The 21,840-nt window shown below is 36.5% G+C and overlaps 1 protein-coding gene across 20 annotated transcripts in view; it reads right to left on the reverse strand.

The window, feature by feature from the left end:
• The window catches only part of HIBCH (3-hydroxyisobutyryl-CoA hydrolase), a 256,064-nt gene that overhangs the window by 175,286 nt on the left and 58,938 nt on the right, over positions 1-21,840 (reverse strand). For all 20 annotated transcript variants that reach the window (XR_013447267.1, XR_013447266.1, XR_013447264.1 and 17 more), the window contains 3 exons: positions 20,927-21,011; positions 18,369-18,449; positions 13,629-13,681 (listed from right to left, as the gene is read on the reverse strand). Coding sequence is in view for 1 of the 20 variants with exons in the window: in XM_078071110.1 (XP_077927236.1) it covers positions 13,629-13,681; positions 18,369-18,449; positions 20,927-21,011 (219 nt within the window). In the remaining 19 variants the exon portion in view is untranslated. The remainder of the gene's footprint in view (positions 1-13,628; positions 13,682-18,368; positions 18,450-20,926; positions 21,012-21,840) is intronic.

Below are 21,840 nucleotides of genomic sequence, written 5' to 3' on the forward strand. Positions count from 1 at the left end.
AGAGGACTGATCTGGTTTCTTGTTTACCTTTCTGGCCTTAGACTTCAACCACTATCTCCTTCATATTCCAAAATCCAGGCATACTGAACTTTACCCAAACATACATTCATTTTCTCAACTCATTTTCACACAGGCTGCTATCTTCTCATTTGCACAGTGTCCTTCCATACTGCATGAACCCCTTGCACATGAACAGCAACCATATCACATTTCTCCACTATTCCCAACTTGTTCTTTCCTGGCTGCTTATATAACTTCCTCCAAGATGCTTCCCCTACACTATCCCTTTCAATAAAATACTCACACCTACTCACACAGCTGAGACTGGTACTCTTTTGTGTATTTCCAGAATACCCTGTACCTTCCTCTCTATACAAGAGGCCCCATGAGGAAAGAAACATATCTGCCTTGCTCACTATTTTACCCCCAGAGCCTAACCAGTGTCTAGCACATAGCACATATCCAATAAGTTTTAATGGTTGGGTGAAATAGTTGAGAACAATCTCAAATAATAGCTAAAATCATAATGAACCTTAGTTAGTATTAAACCTCTGAGGTCTGAGTGATTCTAAAGGGCACATGCACCCCAATGTTTATAGAAGCAATGTCACAATAGCCAAAATATGGAAAGAGCCCAGATGTCCATCAGCGGATAAATATAACTACCATATGATCCAGCAATTCCACTTCTGGACATATATCCAAATGAAAAAAAAATCATCATCTCCAAGAGTTATCTGTACTCCCATGCTCACTGCAGCATTATTCTCCATAGTCAAGTGATGAAAATAACTGTCTACCCACAGATGAATGGATAAAGAAAATGTGATGATATATAAATATCTATATATATATCCAATATATATATCCAATATATATATATTTATATATGTGTGTGTGTATATATGTGTGAGTGTGTGTGTGTGTGTATGTGTGTAAAGTCTAACTCATAGAAAGAGAGTAAAACGGTGATTGCCAGGGACTGGAGGGATGGGGGAAGTAGGAAGAGACTGGTTAAAGGGTACAAACTTTCAGTTACAAGATGAGTAAGGTCTGAGGTGGGGATCCTTTCACAATGTACTCGTATGTCAAATCATCACATTGTACACTTTAAGTATATTACAACTTTACTTGTCAGCTATACCTCAATAAAAACCTGAAGAAAAAGAACATTAAACATTATGTCTAATCATAATTATGATTCTTATGTCTCTCATAAAAATATTCCAACTCACTGGACAAAGAAAGGCTGGTCATTCTAAAATCATTCTTTTAGAGAGAGAGTAGCTTAGCATACATATAAGCCTATTATCAGGCTTTGTTAATAACTTCATTTTGATCTTTTGAAAGCTTCTTGGATATTCCATTAAAAATGGCTTATCCCAGAGTGGGGGAAAGATGGCGGAGGAGTAGGGGACCCTATTCCAACCAGTCCCAGAATTGAGCTGGATATCTACCAGACCATTCTGAACACCCACGAAATCAGCCTGAGATGTAAGAAGATAGAGCTGGATCTCTATAAACAGAATTATCGCAGGCAGTTGGTTCCGAGGTACGAAGCGGGGAGCCGTGATTCCCTGGGAAGATATCAGAGGATAAATGGCAGCAGGAGGGAGCCTGGTCGTGGGGATCCTACACCGCCCATGAGTGATAGCCTCCCACGCTGGGGACGGGGGCACAGACTCGCAGACCGGTAGCGGCGGGGAAAGGACTTTAGGGCAGCACCTCAGACGGAAACCTGGAGCAGCGGGGCCATGTGCGTGAACTGGGGGAGGCTGGTGGTTTTAGAAGCACTAAGGGCAGAGATATGCTCCGACCTGGAGGTGAAGGCTGGGAGCGCTGCTGAGGGGCACACAACCCAGGACGCTGCAGGTTATAGCAGCACAGACAGAAACAGAGATAGTGTGGCCTGGAGAGCTCACTGAAGGACAGACTGCAATCTCTCTGCTCCGAGGCAGAGGGTTGGAAACAGTCTCTTCTGCTCTGACTCTCGGAAGAGACCTGGAAAGCCGCCAGAGAAAAAAGCCCCCAAAAGACGGTTTCCACTGAGCCCATCCCCCGCCACAGGGGGGCAGGGCAACTCTGCCCAAACAGGATTGCCTGAGCAACAGTGTGGCAGGCCCCTCCCCCAGAAGACAGGCTGGGAAAACAAGAGGCCAGCAACCCTAAGGTCCCTAGAAAACAGGTGCATCTTGCTTGGGTTGTGGTCAATAATTTGGACTCTATATATTCCCTCAAGCACCCATCAACAGAATGACTAGGAGGAACCCCCAAAATAGGAAAGACTCAGAGATTATGATTTATGCCACAGATTTACAAATGGATTCAGATATAACCAAGATGTTGGAGATGGAATTCAGGCTAGCAATTGTGAAGACAATAGCTAGAATGGAGAAATCAATTAATGGCAACATAGAGTCTCTAAGGGCAGAAATGAAAGCTGAATTGGCAGAACTTAAAAATGCTATCAATGAGATCCAATCTAATCTAGATAATCTAACAGCTAGGGTAAGCGAGGCAGAAGAACAAATTAGTGACCGGAGAGACCATTTAATAGATAAAAAGGGAAAAGAGGAGGCCAGGGAAAAACAACTCAGAATCCATGAAAATAGAATCAGAGAAATAAGTGACACCATGAAACGTTCCAATGTCAGAATTATTGAAATCCCTGAGGGGGGAGAGAGAGAGGACTAGAAGATATATTTGAGCAAATCGTAGCTGAGAACTTCCCTAATCTGGAGAATGAAACAAACATTCATGTCCTAGAGGCAGAGAGGACCCCTCCCAAGATCAAGGAAAACAGGCCAACACCCCGGCATGTAATAGTAAAAACTTGCAAACCTTAGAACCAAGGAAACCATCTAAAGGGCAGTTGGCGGGAGAGACTCCTTACGTACAGAGGGAGGAAAATCAGAATAACATCAGACCTATCCACAGAGGCCTGGCAAGCCAGAAAGGCCTAGCAAGACACATTCAGAGTACTAAACGAGAACATGCAGCCAGGAATACTTTATCCGGCAAGGGTGTCATTTAGAATGGATGGAGAGATGCAGAGCTTCCAAGACTGGCAGAAACTGAAAGAACATGTGACCACTAAGCCGGCCCTGCAAGAAATATTAAGGGGGGGGAGGGGTTTCTATAAAAGGAGAAAGACCCAAAGAGTGATATAGAACAAAAATTTACCGGGACAATCTATAAAAACAAGGTCTTCACAGGCAACATGATGACAATTAATTCATATCTTTCAATAATCACTCTCAACGTGAACAGCCTAAATGCTCCCATAAAACGGCACAGGAATGCAGATTGGATAAAAAGACAGGACCCATCCATATGCTGTCTACCAAAGGCTCATTTTGAACCTAAAGATACATCCAGACTGAAAGTGAAGGGATGGAGATCCATCTTCCATGCCAGCGGACCACAAAAGAAAGCTGGGGTAGCAATTCTTACATCAGACAAATTAGATTGTAAACTAAAGACTGCAGTTAGAGACACAGAAGGACAGGATATCATTCTTAAAGGGTCTATCCAACAAGAAGATCTAACAATTGTAAATATCTACGCCCCCAACATGGGAGCAGCCATCTACATAAGCCAACTGTTAACCAAAATAAAGAGTAATATTGATAACAATATGTTAATTGTAGGAGACCTCAATACTCCACTCTCAGCAACAGACAGATCATCTAAGCAGAAAATCAACAAAGAAACAAGAGCTTTGAATGACACACTGAACCAGATGGACCTCATAGATATATACAAAACATTCCACCCTAAAACAACAGAATACTCATTCTTCTCGAGCGCACATGGAACTTTCTCCAGAACAGACCACATTCTGGGTCACAAATCAGGTCTCAACCGATACCAAAAGATTGAGATTATTCCCTGCATATTCTCAGACCATAATGCTTTAAAACTGGAACTCAATCACAAGAAAAAATGTGGCAGAAAGTCAAACACTTGGAAGCTAAAGACCACTCTACTCAAGAATGTTTGGGTCAACCAGGAAATCAAAGAAGAACTTAAACAATTCATGGAAATCAATGAGAATGAAAACACATCGGTCCAAAACCTGTGGGATACTGCAAAGGCGGTCCTAAGGGGGAAATACATAGCCATCCAAGCCTCACTCAAAAAAAACAGAAAAATCCCGAATTCACCAACTAACTCTACCTACACCTTAAAGAACTAGAGAAAAAGCAACAAACGATGCCTAAGCCATGCATTAGAAGAGAAAAAACTAAGATTAGAGCAGAGATCAATGAATTAGAAACCAGAAACACAGTAGATCAGATCAACAAAACGAGAAGCTGGTTCTTTGAAAGAATTAATAAGATCGATAAACCACTGGCCAGACTTATCCAAAAGAAAAGAGAAAGGACCCAAATTAATAAAATTATGAATGAAAGGGGAGTGATCACCACTAACACCAAGGAAATAGAAACAATTTTTAGAAATTATTATCAACAACTATATGCCAATAAACTGAGCAGTCTGGATGAAATGGATGCCTTCCTGGAAACCTATAAACTGCCAAGACTGAAACAGGAAGAAACTGACAACCTGAATAGGCCAATAACCAGTAACAAGATTGAAGCAGTGATCAAAAACCTCCCAAAAAACAAGAGCCCAGGGCCTGATGGATTCCCTGGGGAATTCTACCAAACATTCAAAGAAGAAATAATACTATTCTCCTGAAGCTGTTTCAAAAAATAGAAAGAGAAGGAAAGCTTCCAGACTCATTTTATGAGGCATTACCTTAATCCCCAAACCAGGTAAAGATTCCATCAAAAAGGAGAATTTCAGACCAATATCCCTGATGAATATGGATTCCAAAATCCTCAACAAAATCCTAGCTAATAGGATCCAACAATACATTAAAAGGATCATCCACCACGACCAAGTGGGATTTATCCCCGGGATGCAAGGGTGGTTCAACATTCGCAAATCAATTATTGTGATAGAACACATTAATAAGAGGAGGGAGAAGAACCATATGGTCCTCTCAATTGATGCAGAAAAAGCATTTGACAAAATACAACATCCTTTCCTGATTAAAACTCTCCAGAGTATAGGGAAAGAGGGAACATTCCTCAAGCTCATAAAATCCATCTATGAAAAACCCACAGCGAATATCATCCTCAATGGGGAAAAGCTGAGAGCCTTTCCCTTAAGATTAGGAAAACGTCAAGGGTGCCCACTCTCACCACTGTTGTTCAACATAGTACTAGAAGTCCTAGCAACAGCAATCAGACAACAAAAAGAAATAAAAGGTATTCAAATTGGCAAAGAAGAAGTCAAACTCTCTCTTTTCGCAGACGACATGATACTTTATGTGGAAAACCCAAAAGACTCCACCCCCAAATTACTAGAACTCATCCAGCAATTCAGTAATGTGGCAGGATACAAAATCAATGCACAGAAATCAGTTGCTTTCTTATACACTAACAACGCAACTGTAGAAAGAGAAATTGGAGAAATGATTCCATTTACAATAGCACCAAAAACCATAAGACACCTCGGAATAAACCTAACCAAAGAGGTAAAGGATCTATACTCTAGGAACTACAAAACACTCATGAAAGAAATTGAAGAAGACACAAAAAGATGGAAAAATATTCCATGCTCATGGATCAGAAGAATAAACATTGTTAAAATGTCTATGCTACCCAGAGCAAACTATACCTTCAATGCCATCCCGATCAAAATTCCAATGACATTTTTCAAAGTGCTGGAACAAACAATCCTAAAATTTGTATGGAATCAGAAAAGACCCCGAATCACCAAGGAAATGCTGAAAAAGAAAAACAAAGCTGGGGGCATCACGTTGCCCAATTTCAAGCTACATTACAAAGCAGTGATCACCAAGACAGCATGGTACTGGCACAAAAACAGACATATAGACCAATGGAACAGAATAGAGAGCCCAGATATGGACCCTCAACTCTATGGTCAAATAATCTTTGACAAAGCAGCAAAAAACATGCAATGGAAAAAAGACAGTCTCTTCAATAAATGGTGCTGGGAAAATTGGACAGCCACATGCAGAAGAATGAAACTCGACCATTCTCTAACACCATTCACAAAGATAAACTCAAAGTGGATGAAAGACCTCAATGTGAGACAGGAATCCATCAAAATCCTAGAGGAGAACATAGGCAGTAACCTCTTTGACATCGGCCACAGCAACTTCTTTCAAGATACATCTCCAAAAGCTAGTGAAACAAAAGCAAAAATGAACTTTTGGGACTTCATCAAGATAAAAAGCTTCTGCATAGCAAAGGAAACAGTCAACAAAACAAAGAAGCAACCCACAGAATGGGAGAAGATATTTGCAAATGACACTACAGATAAAGGGCTGGTATCCAAGATCTATAAAGAACTTCTCAAACTCAACACCCAAAAAAACAAATAATCAAGTCAAAAAATGGGCAGAAGATATGAACAGACACTTCTCCAAAGAAGACAGACAAATGGCTAACAGACACGTGAAAAAATGTTCATCATCATTAGCCATCAGGGAAATTCAAATCAAAACCACATTGAGATACCACCTTACACCAGTTAGAATGGCAAAAATGGACAGGGCAAGAAACAACAAATGTTAGAGAGGTTGTGGAGAAAGGGGACACTCTTACACTGTTGGTGGGAATGCAAGTTGGTACAGCCACTTTGGAAAACACAGTGTAGAGGTGCCTCAAAAAATTAAAAATAGAGCTACCCTATGACCCAGCAATTGCACTCCTGGGTATTTACCCCAAAGACACAGATGCAGTGAAAAGAAGGGCCATATGCACCCCAATGTTCACAGCAGCAATGTCCACAATAGCCAAACTGTGGAAAGAGCCGAGATGCCCTTCAGCAGATGAATGGATAAAGAAGATGTGGTCCATATATACAATGGAATATTACTCAGCCACCAGAAAGGATGAATACCCAACTTTTACATCAACATGGATGGGACTGGAGGAGATTATGCTAAGTGAAATAAGTCAAGCAGAGAAAGTCAATTATCATATGGTTTCACTTATTTGTGGAACATAAGGAATAACATGGAGGACATTAGGAGAAGGAAGGGAAAAATGAAGGGGGGGAAATCGGAGGGAGAGATGAACCATGAGAAACTATGGACTCTGAGAAACAAACTGAGGGTTTTAGAGGGGAGGGGGGTGGGGGGATGGGTTAGCCCAGTGATGGGTATTAAGGAGGGCATGTACTACATGGAGCACTGGGTACTATACGAAAACAATGAATCATGGAATACTACATCAAAAACTAATGATGTATTATATGGTGACTAACATAATAAAATTTTAAAAAATAAAAATAAATAAAAATAAAAAAATGGATTGTCCCTGGGGTGCCTGGGTGGCTCAGTCAGTTAAGCATCTGCCTTTGGCTCAGATCATGATCCCAGGGTCCTGAGATCAAGCCCTACATTGGGCTCCCTGCTCAGCAGGGAGTCTGCTTCTCCCTCTCCCTCTGTGTGTATGCTCTCTAGCTCGCTCTCTCTCTAGCTCTCACTCTCTCTCGAATAAATAAAATCTTAAAAAATTAATATACAAATTAAATAAATAAAAATGGCACGGCCCAAGGGTGCCTGGATGGCTCAGTTGGTTAAGCATGCGACTCTTGATTTCACTCAGGTCATGATCTCAGGGTCGTGAGACTGAACCCCATGTCAGGCTCTGAGCTGGGCATGGAGCGCACTTAAGGTTCTCTTTCTCCCTCTGCCCTGCCCCTCCCTAAGTGTGGAAAGAAAGAAAAGAGAAAGAAAAGAAAAGAGAAAGAAAAGAAAAAAGAAAAAGGCATGGCCTATGCTTGTCTCTGTGTTTTCATTAAACAATGTAAACACATTAAAGAATACTGTAATTAACTTTTTTTAAAATCAAGAGATTTAAATGATGTGGTGGGGGGAGTAAGCTGAACTCAAAAGTTTCTTTAAAAATCTTCTTTAACTGGGGCACCTGGGTGGCTCAGTCGTTAAGCATCTGCCTTCGGCTCAGGTCATGATCCCAGAGTCCTGAGATCGAGCCCCGCGTCAGGCTCCCTGCTCAGCGGGAAGCCTGCTTCTCCCTCTCCCACTCCCCCTGCTTGTGTGCCCTCTCTCGCTGTGTCTCTGTCAAATAAATAAAATCTTTAAAAAAAAAAAAAAAAAAACTTCTTTAACTTAGCTAATAAAATCATTGCATCTCTTCTTTCATAAAGTCTCAGGTTCTTACGTAACTAAGGAGTATTACAAAAAACCCAGTATTTTATAATAAAAAAATGGTTTCTTAAAATGTCATCTATTCAATTATCACTAAAACAATACTTTTTAAAAGTGAAGATACAACTATTATCTCACAGACCTCTGTTGTACATTAATATAATTCAATCTTTGAGGGCTGTTAATTCTTCTCATTAAAAAAGGACATGTCTCAATGACATTTATGAGTGGTTAAACTTAATCTGATTCAGTAATTGAGCACTAGTCAATTTTCCATGTGGCTAGCTTGTGTCCCACAAAGTCACGTGGGTATTGTCTACACTCACTCTTCCCATTCCAATGCCCACTTCTCTATTCATTAGAACATACCCCTTTCTAAAGTACGCCTTACAACTTTAAATTTTCCATTATTTTGATTACAAAACCTTTTGCTAGCAGCATCTTACTACTTTGAGACACACAACAATGCCATATTACACTCATATTTTGAGTTGGCTTGGGGGAGCTAACCTCATCTCTGTTGTAAAATGCATTTTGGAGGAGAAGAGAAAAGAAGAAATGGAGAAAAGAAGAAAGGAAGGAAGAAAGAAATTTGAAATATCTTTAAACCCAATTCAGTTGAGAGGGAAATATGGGTGGTACCACACATACAGAGTAAAAATTTAAAGACTGTTCTGTTCTGTATCTACTAAAAATTAATATTGATTTTTAATCATTTGTCTTTCTATATATATTAACTTGAGAAAATATGAATTCAGATATTTAAAATAAAGGGGAAAGGAATGAAAAATCTGTCTTTCTGAGAAACACAATGAACTATTCTTTCACATTTTTATTCATTAAAAAATTGTTTATCTCTTACAGAAACACTGGAATGACATAATCTCAAGTAATTTTGATCAGCCAAGTGAAGAAACACTCAGAAACATTCATTTTTATTTTACCAAAGACCAAAATATTGAGTAAATGGTCGAATCTGAAATCTGAAACATAATGGAATCCAGCCATACCTTCTACAAAGTGCTGTGCTACTTACTCCTCACGATAGATAACAAAAGATGGTAAAGCTGTTCTTGTCCTTGATGGAAAAAAACTTTTTCTATAGTAAAAAGAAAAAAAAATACAAAAACAAAAACAAGCTCTATGGTGCCATCTTTTGGACCGTTCAAGTTTTTTAACAAAATTCCTTCTTACATTATAAGAAACAATTTATGGATCAGTATCAAGATAAAAACAAACAATTACTATTTGTACACCTTAAGCCATATTTGCTCTATCTTATTCTAAACTTCTGTATTAGGATTTAAGATATATTTATATTGAATAATTTTATGTAATATTAAAATTCTACTAACAATTCTGAAAATAAAGTCTTTTTGAGTAACACACTACATGTTCTCAACACCTTGTGGTAGTGGTTCCTAAAGTGAGTCACCCCCACTATCACCAGCATCATCATCTGGGAACTTGTTAGAAATGCAAATTCGGGTGATGGGTATTGAGGAGGGCACGTGCTGTGATGAGCACTGGGTGTTATACTTAACTAATGAATCACTGAACACTACATCAGAAACTAATGATGTACTACACAGTGGCTAACATTAAAAAAAAAACAAATGCAAATTCTTGGACCACACTTCAAATGGACGAAACTGAAATGAGGGTGGGAGGAGTCTGCATTTCAACAAGCCCTCAAAGTGATTCTGATACAAGCTAACCCGTGAAAAACAATGTCCCACGGGATTTTGAAAAAGGTCCACAGGTAATAGTTAAGAATCACTAGCAGATCAGCAGTTCATAATCTTAGCTACACAGTGGGATCACCAAAGAGCTTTAAAAATACTTTGGTCCCACTCCAGTACCTGATTTAATAGTTCTGTGAGGTGAGTAAAGCCTGGACAATGGAACCTGTAAGTCTCGCAAGGGATTCTAAAATGCAGCCAAGGTTGAAAGCCAGTATCTAGAGGATTGTATTTTCAAAAGGAAGAGTTCACTAAGAGTCTTAGTTAAGCAGAGTTTGAAATGAGACATGAAAAGCTAGCCTTCAAAACCAAGATACGTTCAAAATATCGTTCCAAAAAAAAAAAAAAAAAGAACTGGTTCACTTCAAGTCTGTAAATTTTACATTTTCAAAGGCTACATAAGAAAATACATACTGTACATTTCTGGTTGTTGAGAGGGTTAAAAAAAAAAGAGGACATGATAGCCTTTGCCCTTATAGACCATCTAATATATCTGGGCTTATTTCATAATAAGTAACAAAGTATAAATGCCAAATTTGGGGTACAGATTGAATGCAGAAGTCAATGGAAGAAGAAATCACATCTAATCATAGTAGTATTTAAGACTGTCAAAAAATAGATTAGAACTTCAGTCTTTAAGAATGAATTACATAGGGGCGCCTGGGTGGCTCAGTCGTTAAGCGTCTGCCTTCGGCTCAGGTCATGATCCCAGGGTCCTGGGATCGAGCCCAACGTCGGGCTCCCTGCTTGGCGGAGAGCCTGCTTCTCCCTCTCCCACTCCCCCCGCTTGTGTTCCCTCTCTGTGTGTGTCTCTCTGTCAAATAAAATCTTTAAAAAAAAAAAAAAAGAATGAATTACATAAAGAGTATTTGTGAGGCACGTAGGTGGGCAGACCTGATGGGAGAAAAGACACATAGGGGGTTGCTGGATTTTTTTTGGGGGGGGAGGAGGCTGATAATAATGTAACATAAAAGAACCTTGCTCACTGAGGGATTTCTCATGACTTGACTATTTTGTCAATTTTCCCAAGGATGGTACATAACTGGTACCATTCTAGAAACACAAGACATATATAAGAGAAGTTAATTCATTACATACAATGGATGCCTTGTGGCATGGTTTTCACACTTAACATGACCCAGAATCACTTGGAGGGCTTGTTAAAACAGACTGCTGGGCCCCACCCTCAGAGTCTGACTCTGAGGTAAGGCCCCAGATTGTGTATTTCTAACAAATCCTTAAATGCTGCTGATACTGCTAGTGCAAAAATAACACCTTGAAAACCATTGCCTTAGGGCACTAAGACTTAATTCTCTGGTGGTATTCTCATTAAGGCTGATATAAAGTATATTTTCATTTTTATTTCGAAAGTCATTCATACTCATTAAATACAGAAAACAGACCAGTAGAAAGCAGCAGCATCACCCTTACTCCCTCCATTCAAGGCAACATTATCTTGGTATGTTTTACTGCACTCTTCTCTGAAGAAATAAATGGAGTATTCTTGACTGAAACATACATAGGAATGTATGCAAACACCATACCAACTGATACATGTCATGGAGGCCAAAAGGCACAGTCAATTCACTCAGATGTAGTATGCTAGAGCAATAATTCTTCTCAGGCTCCTATGAAAAAGTGGAATTTCTGCTCACTGATAGTAAAAAAGGGCAGTTCACCAATCCTTTCATATCAAAATTAGTCTTGTGTTATTAAACTTGAGTGATCTCTTGGTCAACTAGACCAAGTATTTATTGAAATATTTTCAATAATGGTGTGTCAGCAACATATTTTCTAAGCCCTTTCATTTCTGAGAATATTTTTCTTTTACAATTATACTAAATGACAACTTGGTTGGGTAGGAAACTCTTTAACGACTTGATTTCACAACTTTCTCAATCCATTGACTTCTGGCACTTAAACTCTGAAACCAGAACTGATTTACATTCCTTGGTATGTAACTTGTATTCACTAACTTCAAATGGACGAAACTGAAATGAGGACGAAACCCTACTCCCTAGCCTGAACACTTAGTTTTTTCCTCAAAGCCTGTAATTTAGAAAAACTCACCTAAGCTTTTATCTAGATGTGGATCTCTTTTCAATGATTTTATCTGAAAGAGTGTGTTTCCCTTAATTATACATACCACAAGTTTGAGAGTTTTTTGTTTTTAATTAAAGAAAGTCATCTTTATATCGGGCCATTATTTTTATTCCAAGTGCTAGATTTACTTTCCATGAAATATCATTCCTTTGTTGGGTTCCCAGTATCCTTCTTTCGCCTTAATTACCTCAAAAGTTTCTTCTCATCATTTTCATTCTTGTCCTTTTACGATTAGTGCTTTTCAAGTTTGTCCTCCACAGATACAGCTTCATTATCTGTAATATTAAATTCAACTCCTTCTAATCTATTGCCCTAAGGGGAATGTCAGTTTTGCTATTCCCCTCACCCTTCCTTATGTTGCCTGTTGCCCTTTCATCTGAGCTTATTGTCTCCTGATGGGCTGTCTTTCCTATTTCATGGGAGCTACATCTTTTTAAGTGTTATTAAATATGCCCAATGTTGTTTTTATCTTCATTTTTCCTGCTTCCTTTCACATTCACAGGGCAGCTCTTCCTTCAACATTTCAATTATTTTCCTTCCCCTTATTCTGCAGTATTTTTTCAGATTTTTTTTTTTTCAGTATTTTCCTCATGGTAACACTTCCTTGACAAAGAAAGCATAATCAACTCATGTTCAGTAAATGTTAACGAGCCAAGAGGTACACGTTGCCCCTTCATCCTGCTTTCTAACCACAGCTGCTAGTGGAATCCCTTCCCAAAATGACATGCAAGATCTAAGCAACTCCCAGTGCCTAAGAGGCTTTATCTAGTTTGGTTCTATCAGAAAAAGAGGGGGGCTTCTTGTACTCCCAATGACTAAATCTCTGAAACCCTGAACATTGTATCTTTGAAATTCTTCCCTTCAGCCTCCTACTACCTACCTAAATCCTACCTTTTCCTGCCATGAAGACCCATTCTGACCTCTCACTTCTTTAAAGGCTTGTCTTTGGTATAGCTAGTGTCATATAATTTTCCCCTTTTCTGTTATTATTTCATGTTTTTCCAACTCTACATCAAGTTATTCAAGGCCAGAAACATTTAAGACTTCTTTGAAATTACACAGAAATAAAAGAAATACTTTGTCAATTGATAAGAAATGCATTTTCAGAGAACTTCATAAAGTATCCAGACACTTTCACTAAGGTGAGATTTTGTGTAATAGATACAATTTAGGCAAACACATCCCCAAGACTCAGTCTAAGAATCCCTTAACATTCCAGTTTCTTTTCTGAAGCTTTTGGAAGCAATCAGTTTACTTTTAAGTAGAAAAAGGGCTCTATGTAACAACTGCAACAGAAAATTCAATCCATTCTGTTGGTTAAAAAACCTTGCTAATTCAAGAAGCTAAAATAGTATATAACATAATTAAGAACATATTCTTTTGGGTGGAGATCGTCTAAAAGTGCTATAAGCAAATACTAGATCCTAAACCTGCAAGGATCCAAAATCCAAACAGGATTTTGTTTCAATGAGTTCTACCATATTACATTCATCGCCTCACTTCTGATCAATAATGATTATTTTTAGTAAACTCACATATCAATGATGAGAGTAAGGTAGCCTACTTACCCCACCCATTGTAATTCCATGAATAAGTGCAACATATGGTTTCTGGCAAGAACCTAAAAAAAAAACAACAACAACAAAAAAAAACAGAGCTAGAATTAATTACAATGTTTAAAATACATTCACTTTTCCAAAAATCTCATGTTACATAAAATCTGAATAATTTCTTTAGGAAATTTTTGCAAGAAATACCAAAGTGGCTAAATATATGGCTTCTAAAATATGTTCTTTTTAAAATGTCAATCCCTACACAATCCTGATTGCCTATTATCATTTAACAACTCAACACTTCAACTTAAATGAGAGCCTTTTATAACTCAGCTATTGAAAAATATAATTAAGATTTACCTTATAAGCCATGGATGTTATGTACACAGTTGTATTTTAAGGAACCTAATTTGTTTTCAATACAAAGAGAAGTGCAGCATACAGTAAAAAGCAAGGACTGGGAGTTAGAAGACCCAGATTCCAGTCTCATCTTTGTCATTAACTGGCAAATCAACTATATTCAATATATATACTGGCATGAGATATACACACACACACAAACACACACACGCAAATACTGGCAATTCAATATATATACTAGCATTAGGTATATACACATTTATACACACACGTTAATGTATTGTATATGTGCATATCATATGTATGTATATGATTTATAGGTAAGTTTCCTCATCTATTAAATAATGAGATTAAACATATGGCCTCAGAAGTGCCTTTCAGCTCAAAAATTCTGTAAAATTTTACTGTGTTCCTTTTCCTTTTTTCTTTTTCCTCTGAGACGGGGAGTTGCTTATAACGTAACAAAAATGTAAATCACTGAGCTTCTGTTACTGCTTGTTGCCAATATTACTTCCTTACTGAAGACCAATATAAAAATTCAGTTTTTTGGGTTTCTGTTTTGGACTTTTTTTTTTGATTGTAGTAGACACACAATGTTACATTAGTTTCAGGTGTACAACATAGTGATTCAACAAGTTTATATACATTATGTTATGCTCACACAAGTGTAGCTACCATTTGTCACCATGCAATGCCATTATAATACCATTGACTATATTCCCCATGCTGTACCTTTTATTCCTGTGACTTACTCATTCCATAACTGGAAGACTGTATTGCTCACTCCCCTCTTCATCCATTTTACCTATCCCTCCACTTCCGTCCCCTCCGGCAACCATCAGTTTGTTCTCTGTATTTACAGGTCTGTTTTCTGCTGTTTATTCATTTGTTTTTTAGATTCCACATATAAGTGAAATCATATGGTATGTCTTTCTCTGACTCATTTCACTTAGCATAATACCCTCTAGATACATCCCGTGTTGTCACAAATGGCAAGATCTCAATCTTTTTTATGGTTGAGTAATATTCCATGCAATGTGGAAGGATAAAACTGCAGTTTCAATCCATCTAGCAGTTCTGTATTTCCAGCTTGCCAAATGAGCCATCAAGTCACAATTCTAGAATGAGTTTCACTCATATTTGCCAGTTTGCCACATCTATAGCCTTCAATCTTGAACTATAATTCCCTTCAATCTTGAACTGTAATTCCCTAGGAAACTATAATTCCCTAGAAACTATGGAAAGAAATTTCTCTATTGATTGGGATGGAGATACATACACACACCCCATTTCAGCTATATATATATACATATATATATATATTTCAGATATAAAATATTAGAAGCTAACTGATGCAGGGAATAAAGCCAGAATCTGTCAAATTCCTTATTAAACACAATATATCATTACAATGTATAGAAATTAAACCTTGAAGGCTTTCTCTCTGTATATTAATATTTAACCAAACTCTTTAAACTTCTTAGAGGTTTTCTCCCATCTCCTTTTATTTAGTATAGAACTGCACTAATATAGTAGCCACTAGACAAATGTAGCTATTGAAATCAAATTTCTTGCTCACACTAGCCCCATTTCAAGTTCTCATTAGCCACATGAATAAGCCACTCTAAGTAAACCTGATATGTAGAATTTTAGACTTAAAGAAGTGAGAGATATCCATTCAATCTGGCTCACTGAGCTAAATCAAGAAGTAGCCTTTTTTCCCACTCCTACTTCAAATACATAGTAATTCTATGAAAAAAAAATTTTTTTTAATGTACATCCAAGTTCAAAGCCAAACAAAGGAAATCCACCAGTGCCAGAATAAACTCAAAATCAATAGCTGAGTGAAGCTACAGCCAGTGACTGTGAGTGAACGTGTATTTGATTTGAGTCAGAAATAAATTCTGGCCCACATAACTTGCGAAATGGACTACCTGCATAAAAGTTCATCCTAGGGAACTATTAGATTCACAAAACATGATTAGAAAAACCATCTGCTGAGCCAGGAAGTGAATAAATTCCTTCCAAGAAAGGGAGAGAAAAAGCCAAAGAAAGTGGATGCTCAAGCAGATAATAAGCACCACCACTACCACAGAACAAAAAAACTCCCCTAACAAATTTGTAATAGAAGTAATATCTGTAACTTGGTAAAAATGTGCCTACAAAATGATACTAAAAATTGAAAGTTTAAAAGCTTTCCTATGGACATCAGAAATAAGACAAAATATAATCATTCAACATTACAATGGAGGTCCCAGCCAAAATATAAGAAAAGTCATAATATAAAGACTGGAGAGACAGAAGTGAAAAAAATTATGTGCAGATGGTGTAATTGCCTATGTAGAAAAGCCAAGAGAATCTACAGAAATATCATTAGAATAACAAATTTCAGCAGGGTTGCAGGATATAAGAACAAACTCTAAAATCCAAAGCACTTCAATATGCCAAAAACAGTAAATTACAAAATGTAACAGTAAAATTACCATTAAATGTACTAATAAAAAAAGTAAGCTACCTTAGAATAAAACTTAAAAAAAAAGGCAGCAACATCTTTATGGATAAAGTTACAAAACATTATTAAAGGACATAAAAACTCAAATCTGATTAAAAGTTCCAAACTGGTTTAGGGTGATAGTTACACAAGTTTACTAAAAGTTATTGAATTATATATTTGAAATGGGTGAGTTTTATGGTATGTAAATTATGATTCTGCAAGTTTTTAGGTCTGCATAAATAAAGAGATATGCCACATGCATAGATAGGAAGACTCAATATGAAAGATGTCAATTCACCCTAAATTAATCTATAATTGTCATTCCAATCAAAACCTCAATGGAATCTTCTGTGGAGCCTGAAAAAATAATTCTAAAACTCATACGGAAGATCAAAAGCCCAAGAGCAGCCAAGATAGTTCCAAAAGAAAACAAGAGCAACTTATACTGCCAGATAGAAACATATCTTAAAGCTGTAATAAGGGAGACATTGTAGTTTCATCATTAAGTACAAACAGACCAGTGAACAAAGTAGCCCAGAAACAGACCAAGTCGCATATAAGAACTTGATATATGACAGAGGTATCATTAAAATCAGTGAAAAAGGCATGAACGTTATAATAAAAGGCATTACAACATCTGGCTTTCTAGCTGAAAAATAAAAGTTAAATGATGTCACACGCAAAAAACAATTCCAAGTACATTAAAGACTTAGAGTATAAAGAAGCAAAATATTGAAGCTATTAAAAGAAAATATGAGAACATCTTAATAACCTCAGTGTTACTAAGTGGGTTTTTTTAAATGCAAAAATGCAGAAATCATATAGGAAAACAATGGATACATTTCAACTCATCAAATAAGAACGTGTATATACCAAAAGATAACTTAAAGTAGCAAAGAGAAGTGTTCTTATAGTACATATAATCTACAAAAGTGAGGAATCCAGGATATATAAAGACCTATACCATCAGTAAGAAAAAGACAAACAATCCCACAGAAAGATGAACAAAGGATGAGAAGAAAATCTAAATATGTAGCAAAAATACTAAGTATGGTCTAGTAGGATACACTAAAAATTAATGACAATGGTTACTTCTTAAGGAGAGATAATGGTTGCTTCTGGGGAGAGAAAAAAAATGGCACTGAGGAAAGCAACAAAGTGTACTGAAGTTTAAAACCTGTAGTATTATATTTCTTTCAAATAAATCTTAAAACATCAAGCAAAAATGAAATACTAATGTCTGTTCATTCTGGCTGGTGGGAACATAACTATTTATTATCTTATTCCCTGCAATTTAACATTTGAAACACGTTTGATAAAAAGTACTGCTTCACTTCCAGTGAAATCTGGAACATCAACTATGAAGACACTTTCATGCCAGAGTTCCTCAAGAATTAAGAAATGGTATTTCATTTTACATAGAAAACTGAGACCCAAGTTTTCTGTTTTCCAAGAAAGCCAGTTGTATGATCAGAATCCATGTTTTCATATTGATTGTAGGACAAATAGTGATTAAGTACAGCTTACTAATATTAAAGTGTGAATTGTCCTGGAATGAGCCGAATAATCAGCTTTACTTATGCCTGACATATAGTACATAAAAGAGTAAATAAGAGTGTCTGATATTTTTAACAATTAATATTGTGCAGCTTATTTCTTGATTCCATTTTCTTTTTTTTTTTTTTTTAAATATTTTATTTATTTGACAGAGAGAGAGGGAACACAAGCAGGGGGAGTGGGAGAGGGAGAAGCAGGCTTCCCGCCCAGCAGGGAGCCTGATGTGGGGCTCGATCCCAGGACCCTGGGATCATGACCTGAGCCGAAGGCAGACACTTAACGACTGAGCCACCCAGGCGCCCCTCTTGATTCCATTTTCAAAGCTCTCAGTGGAACACACGTACCAATGGCATTGTTCAGCATATATTCTTCTCTAAAGAAATCTTGAGCTATCTTCTGGTTTGCCTTTCCAGCTTCGGAGATCGCTACAAGAAAAAAAAAAAGGAAGGAAGGAAGGGGAAAAAGGAAAGATTACAAATTTTTTAAAAAGTGCTTTCTAGTGGGGCGCCTAACTGGCTCAGTTGGTAGAGCATGCCAACTCTTGATCTCAGAGTTGTGAGTTCAAGCTCCATGATGGGTATACAGATTACTTAAAAATAAAATCTTTTTTAAAAAAAGTGCTTTCTAGTTAATACAGTCAAAGAGAATAAATTTAAAATATTGTGATATTAAGTCCTGGGGAAACTCTAGAATGGTTTGTTAAAGTTTTGAAGTGTCCATGCCACAGACACAGTTAGCCCTAGATCCATGGTCCATTGTCAAAACTTCAAGACAAAAATTCTTAAGGACTTCTTAAAAAGTGTTATACCTCATTTAGAACTTATATATTGCTACAAAATTCATTTTGACTCTTTTCTGTAGCACTTGAATAAACATTTGCTGGATATACATTTCAATGGTAATATGGCTTAACACAAAGCACATTATACATACAGAAAAATATAAGTACATGTGTGCATGTGTGTACATACACTCCCAGCTCTACAATATATTCCATCTAGTCAAGTATTTCTGCCACATTCATTTCACCATAAAACATTTATTGAGCATCTACTGTATTCCTATTCCAGCCAATGGTATGACTACTATCAAACCATTCTCTTCCATACACTGCAAGCTCATATCCTTCCTGTCTTTAAATCTTAGGAGAATTATCTATTAAAATACAAATTAAAATATAAACATATTTCTTCTTCTATGGGAAATAGTTACATAAAAATTATTGACTACAGATTTTTAGACTGATTTTAGAAGTCTGATATGTCCGCCTTCAAAATGTTCCAAATGTTCACTTCTTTTCCTGGATTTTAAAAGAAAGATTTGGTGTCTATTTTTGTCCTTCTGGGGATTTCACTGATATATGTACACCCCCAAACCCTCATCTATTGTTTCTTATTCAGTCCTTACCACTACTTAGCAATTCTAAAAGGACAAGAGTGCAAATTATATTGCCTATAGAATGAAGCTCTTTTACCTCAAAAATCTTCTTTGATTTACTCTTTTATTCTAATCAATTAATTCCACAGAAGTTAAAATAAATTACATTCATAATCACATTTAAAAAAATTTTTTCTGAGTGCCCGTTTATCATCTTGGACTATGATCTTTAAAGCAACTAAATTTCCTGGAATTGAAGACCACTGCTTTATACACATTAACTAAAATAAATCTGTAATTTGTAACTGTATTTCCAAACATCAATATAAAGTTACACCTATATGCAAAAATAGCTCACAGAAGCAGCTAAAAACAATACATAAGGCTCTGCCCATCTGTAAACTGACAAGATCACAGACCCAACTCCAGAAGAAAGGTTAGCTTCATGCTGGAAAACAATATTTTAAAAATATTCATGTTGTGGGCAAAACAAATCCAAACACAATTCGGTTAACAAATCTATCTAAGCAATTAAAAAATTTAAGAATTAAAAATAGAATAAAAATTGATAGAATTAAAACATTAAAATTCAGTTACTTTAAATTTAATAGGTATCTGAAATTATGTCCTAAATCAAGCTTGTTTCTTCCCATTCCAAATATAATGGTTTATGTAAACTTGTAAATTTGGAAAATAGATCAATCCAAACCATACTGCCTTTAACACAATACAAAAATATATATATATTTATATATACGTGTATAGAGATATATAGATATACACATACACATATATACACACATACAAATACAAAAACAAAAACAAAAACAAAGAAAAAACCATCCCTGGACTCTAATCAGTTCCATAACAAACAAAATACAAAATGCAAAAACAGTTTTCAGTATATATAAAATACTGACAACCAGTGGTGAGAGGTACATGACTTTGATCCTGAGACCAAACATTTCTTCTCTCTTTTGTCTTTAATAGTTAAATGTATACAGATTGACCTAAAGAACTAGAAAAGAAAATATTTTTATCCCATCTTGGCATGTTTACTTAAACACCTGTAAAAATATATTAACAGGATGAATTCTATAATTAAGTACATTCTTGCTTTGGGATCATGCACTGGGGGAAAGCACAGGCACAGTCGAGGAAACATGTGAAGGAATGTCATATCTGGAGAATGACAAGTCACTCAACATGGCCAGATTGTCAGGTTATAGGACAAATTAAACTGCTGAACATCAGCTAACCTAAAATAAAAAGTGGACTCACATAACAGGACATTTTGTTTAGGATGATTCAGGGAGAAAGACAGGATATATGAAGGGCACATATGTAGTTTAAAAAAAAAAAGCTATTCTCATTTTTCTAATATTTAACTACAATGGCTAAGTCATTATAACAAAAAAAAATTCTTAGATGTAAAGCAAATTACAAAGTATTACAAAAATTTCCTATTAGTTTTATCAGTCTATTGGAGAGACGGAAACATTTAGGTTGGGGGGGTAGTTTTTACCTCTGATATCACCCCCAGCACAGAAAGCCTTCCCACCAGCTCCTTTTATAATGATCAGGAAAGTTTCAGGATCTTGTTCCCAATTCTATCCAAAAGAAAAAGTAAAAGATGGTAAAAGCATATTATAAATACTAACTACAAAAAAAATCTATATGCATACATATGTATATATATACATCTATATAGATAGATATGTATCAATACATATAAAGTACCAGCTTTATAAAGTACATCCAGAAGAATGGATCCCAACTTCATTTTCTTTTCTGACATAAATTAGAGACTATCTCAACAAGTTGCTAGATGAATACATTTTGTGATCCAAATTGCATGATGGCATCTGAAATCTTTGCCATGACAACTTTGAGACCAAAATGAAAAAAATATGGGCTTAAAAATATGTTACAGAAGCTTATATATCTGGTGAAAAAACAGAGCAAGAACCTTTCTATTGCGGTGATACAGGGCTCTGTCCTACTGACAAATTTATAAGCAATCGAGTGAAACCACTTATACTGATCAAATCTTGAAGTGATTTGAGGTTGGTTAAGGACAGCTAATAAATAAGTAGGATGAAAGAGTCAAGAGACCCAATGGAAATTCAAAAGACAACAACAGCCTAAAAAATCAACAGGAGCTCTATAAATTCTACACTTGCAAATAGAAATATAAACCTACTTGGAAGAGATGTAGCTGGACAGATATGGCTGTCCAAAAGGCTAATGCAATATTGGACTACATTAACAGAAATATGGCATTCTAACATGGAAGTTTCTACTTTCCTCCACTATACGGTCTAATTCCAATCTGAAACACTTGGCTTATTTCTCTTTATTACATTTAAAGACATATTATACGGTGTCCCAAACAGACACAACAGTATGGAAGAGAGACTCATCAAATGAAAATTAAGG

The sequence above is a fragment of the Halichoerus grypus genome, chromosome 4 (genome assembly GCF_964656455.1).
Source record: "Halichoerus grypus chromosome 4, mHalGry1.hap1.1, whole genome shotgun sequence".
In the NCBI taxonomy this organism is placed as follows: Eukaryota; Metazoa; Chordata; class Mammalia; order Carnivora; family Phocidae; genus Halichoerus; species Halichoerus grypus.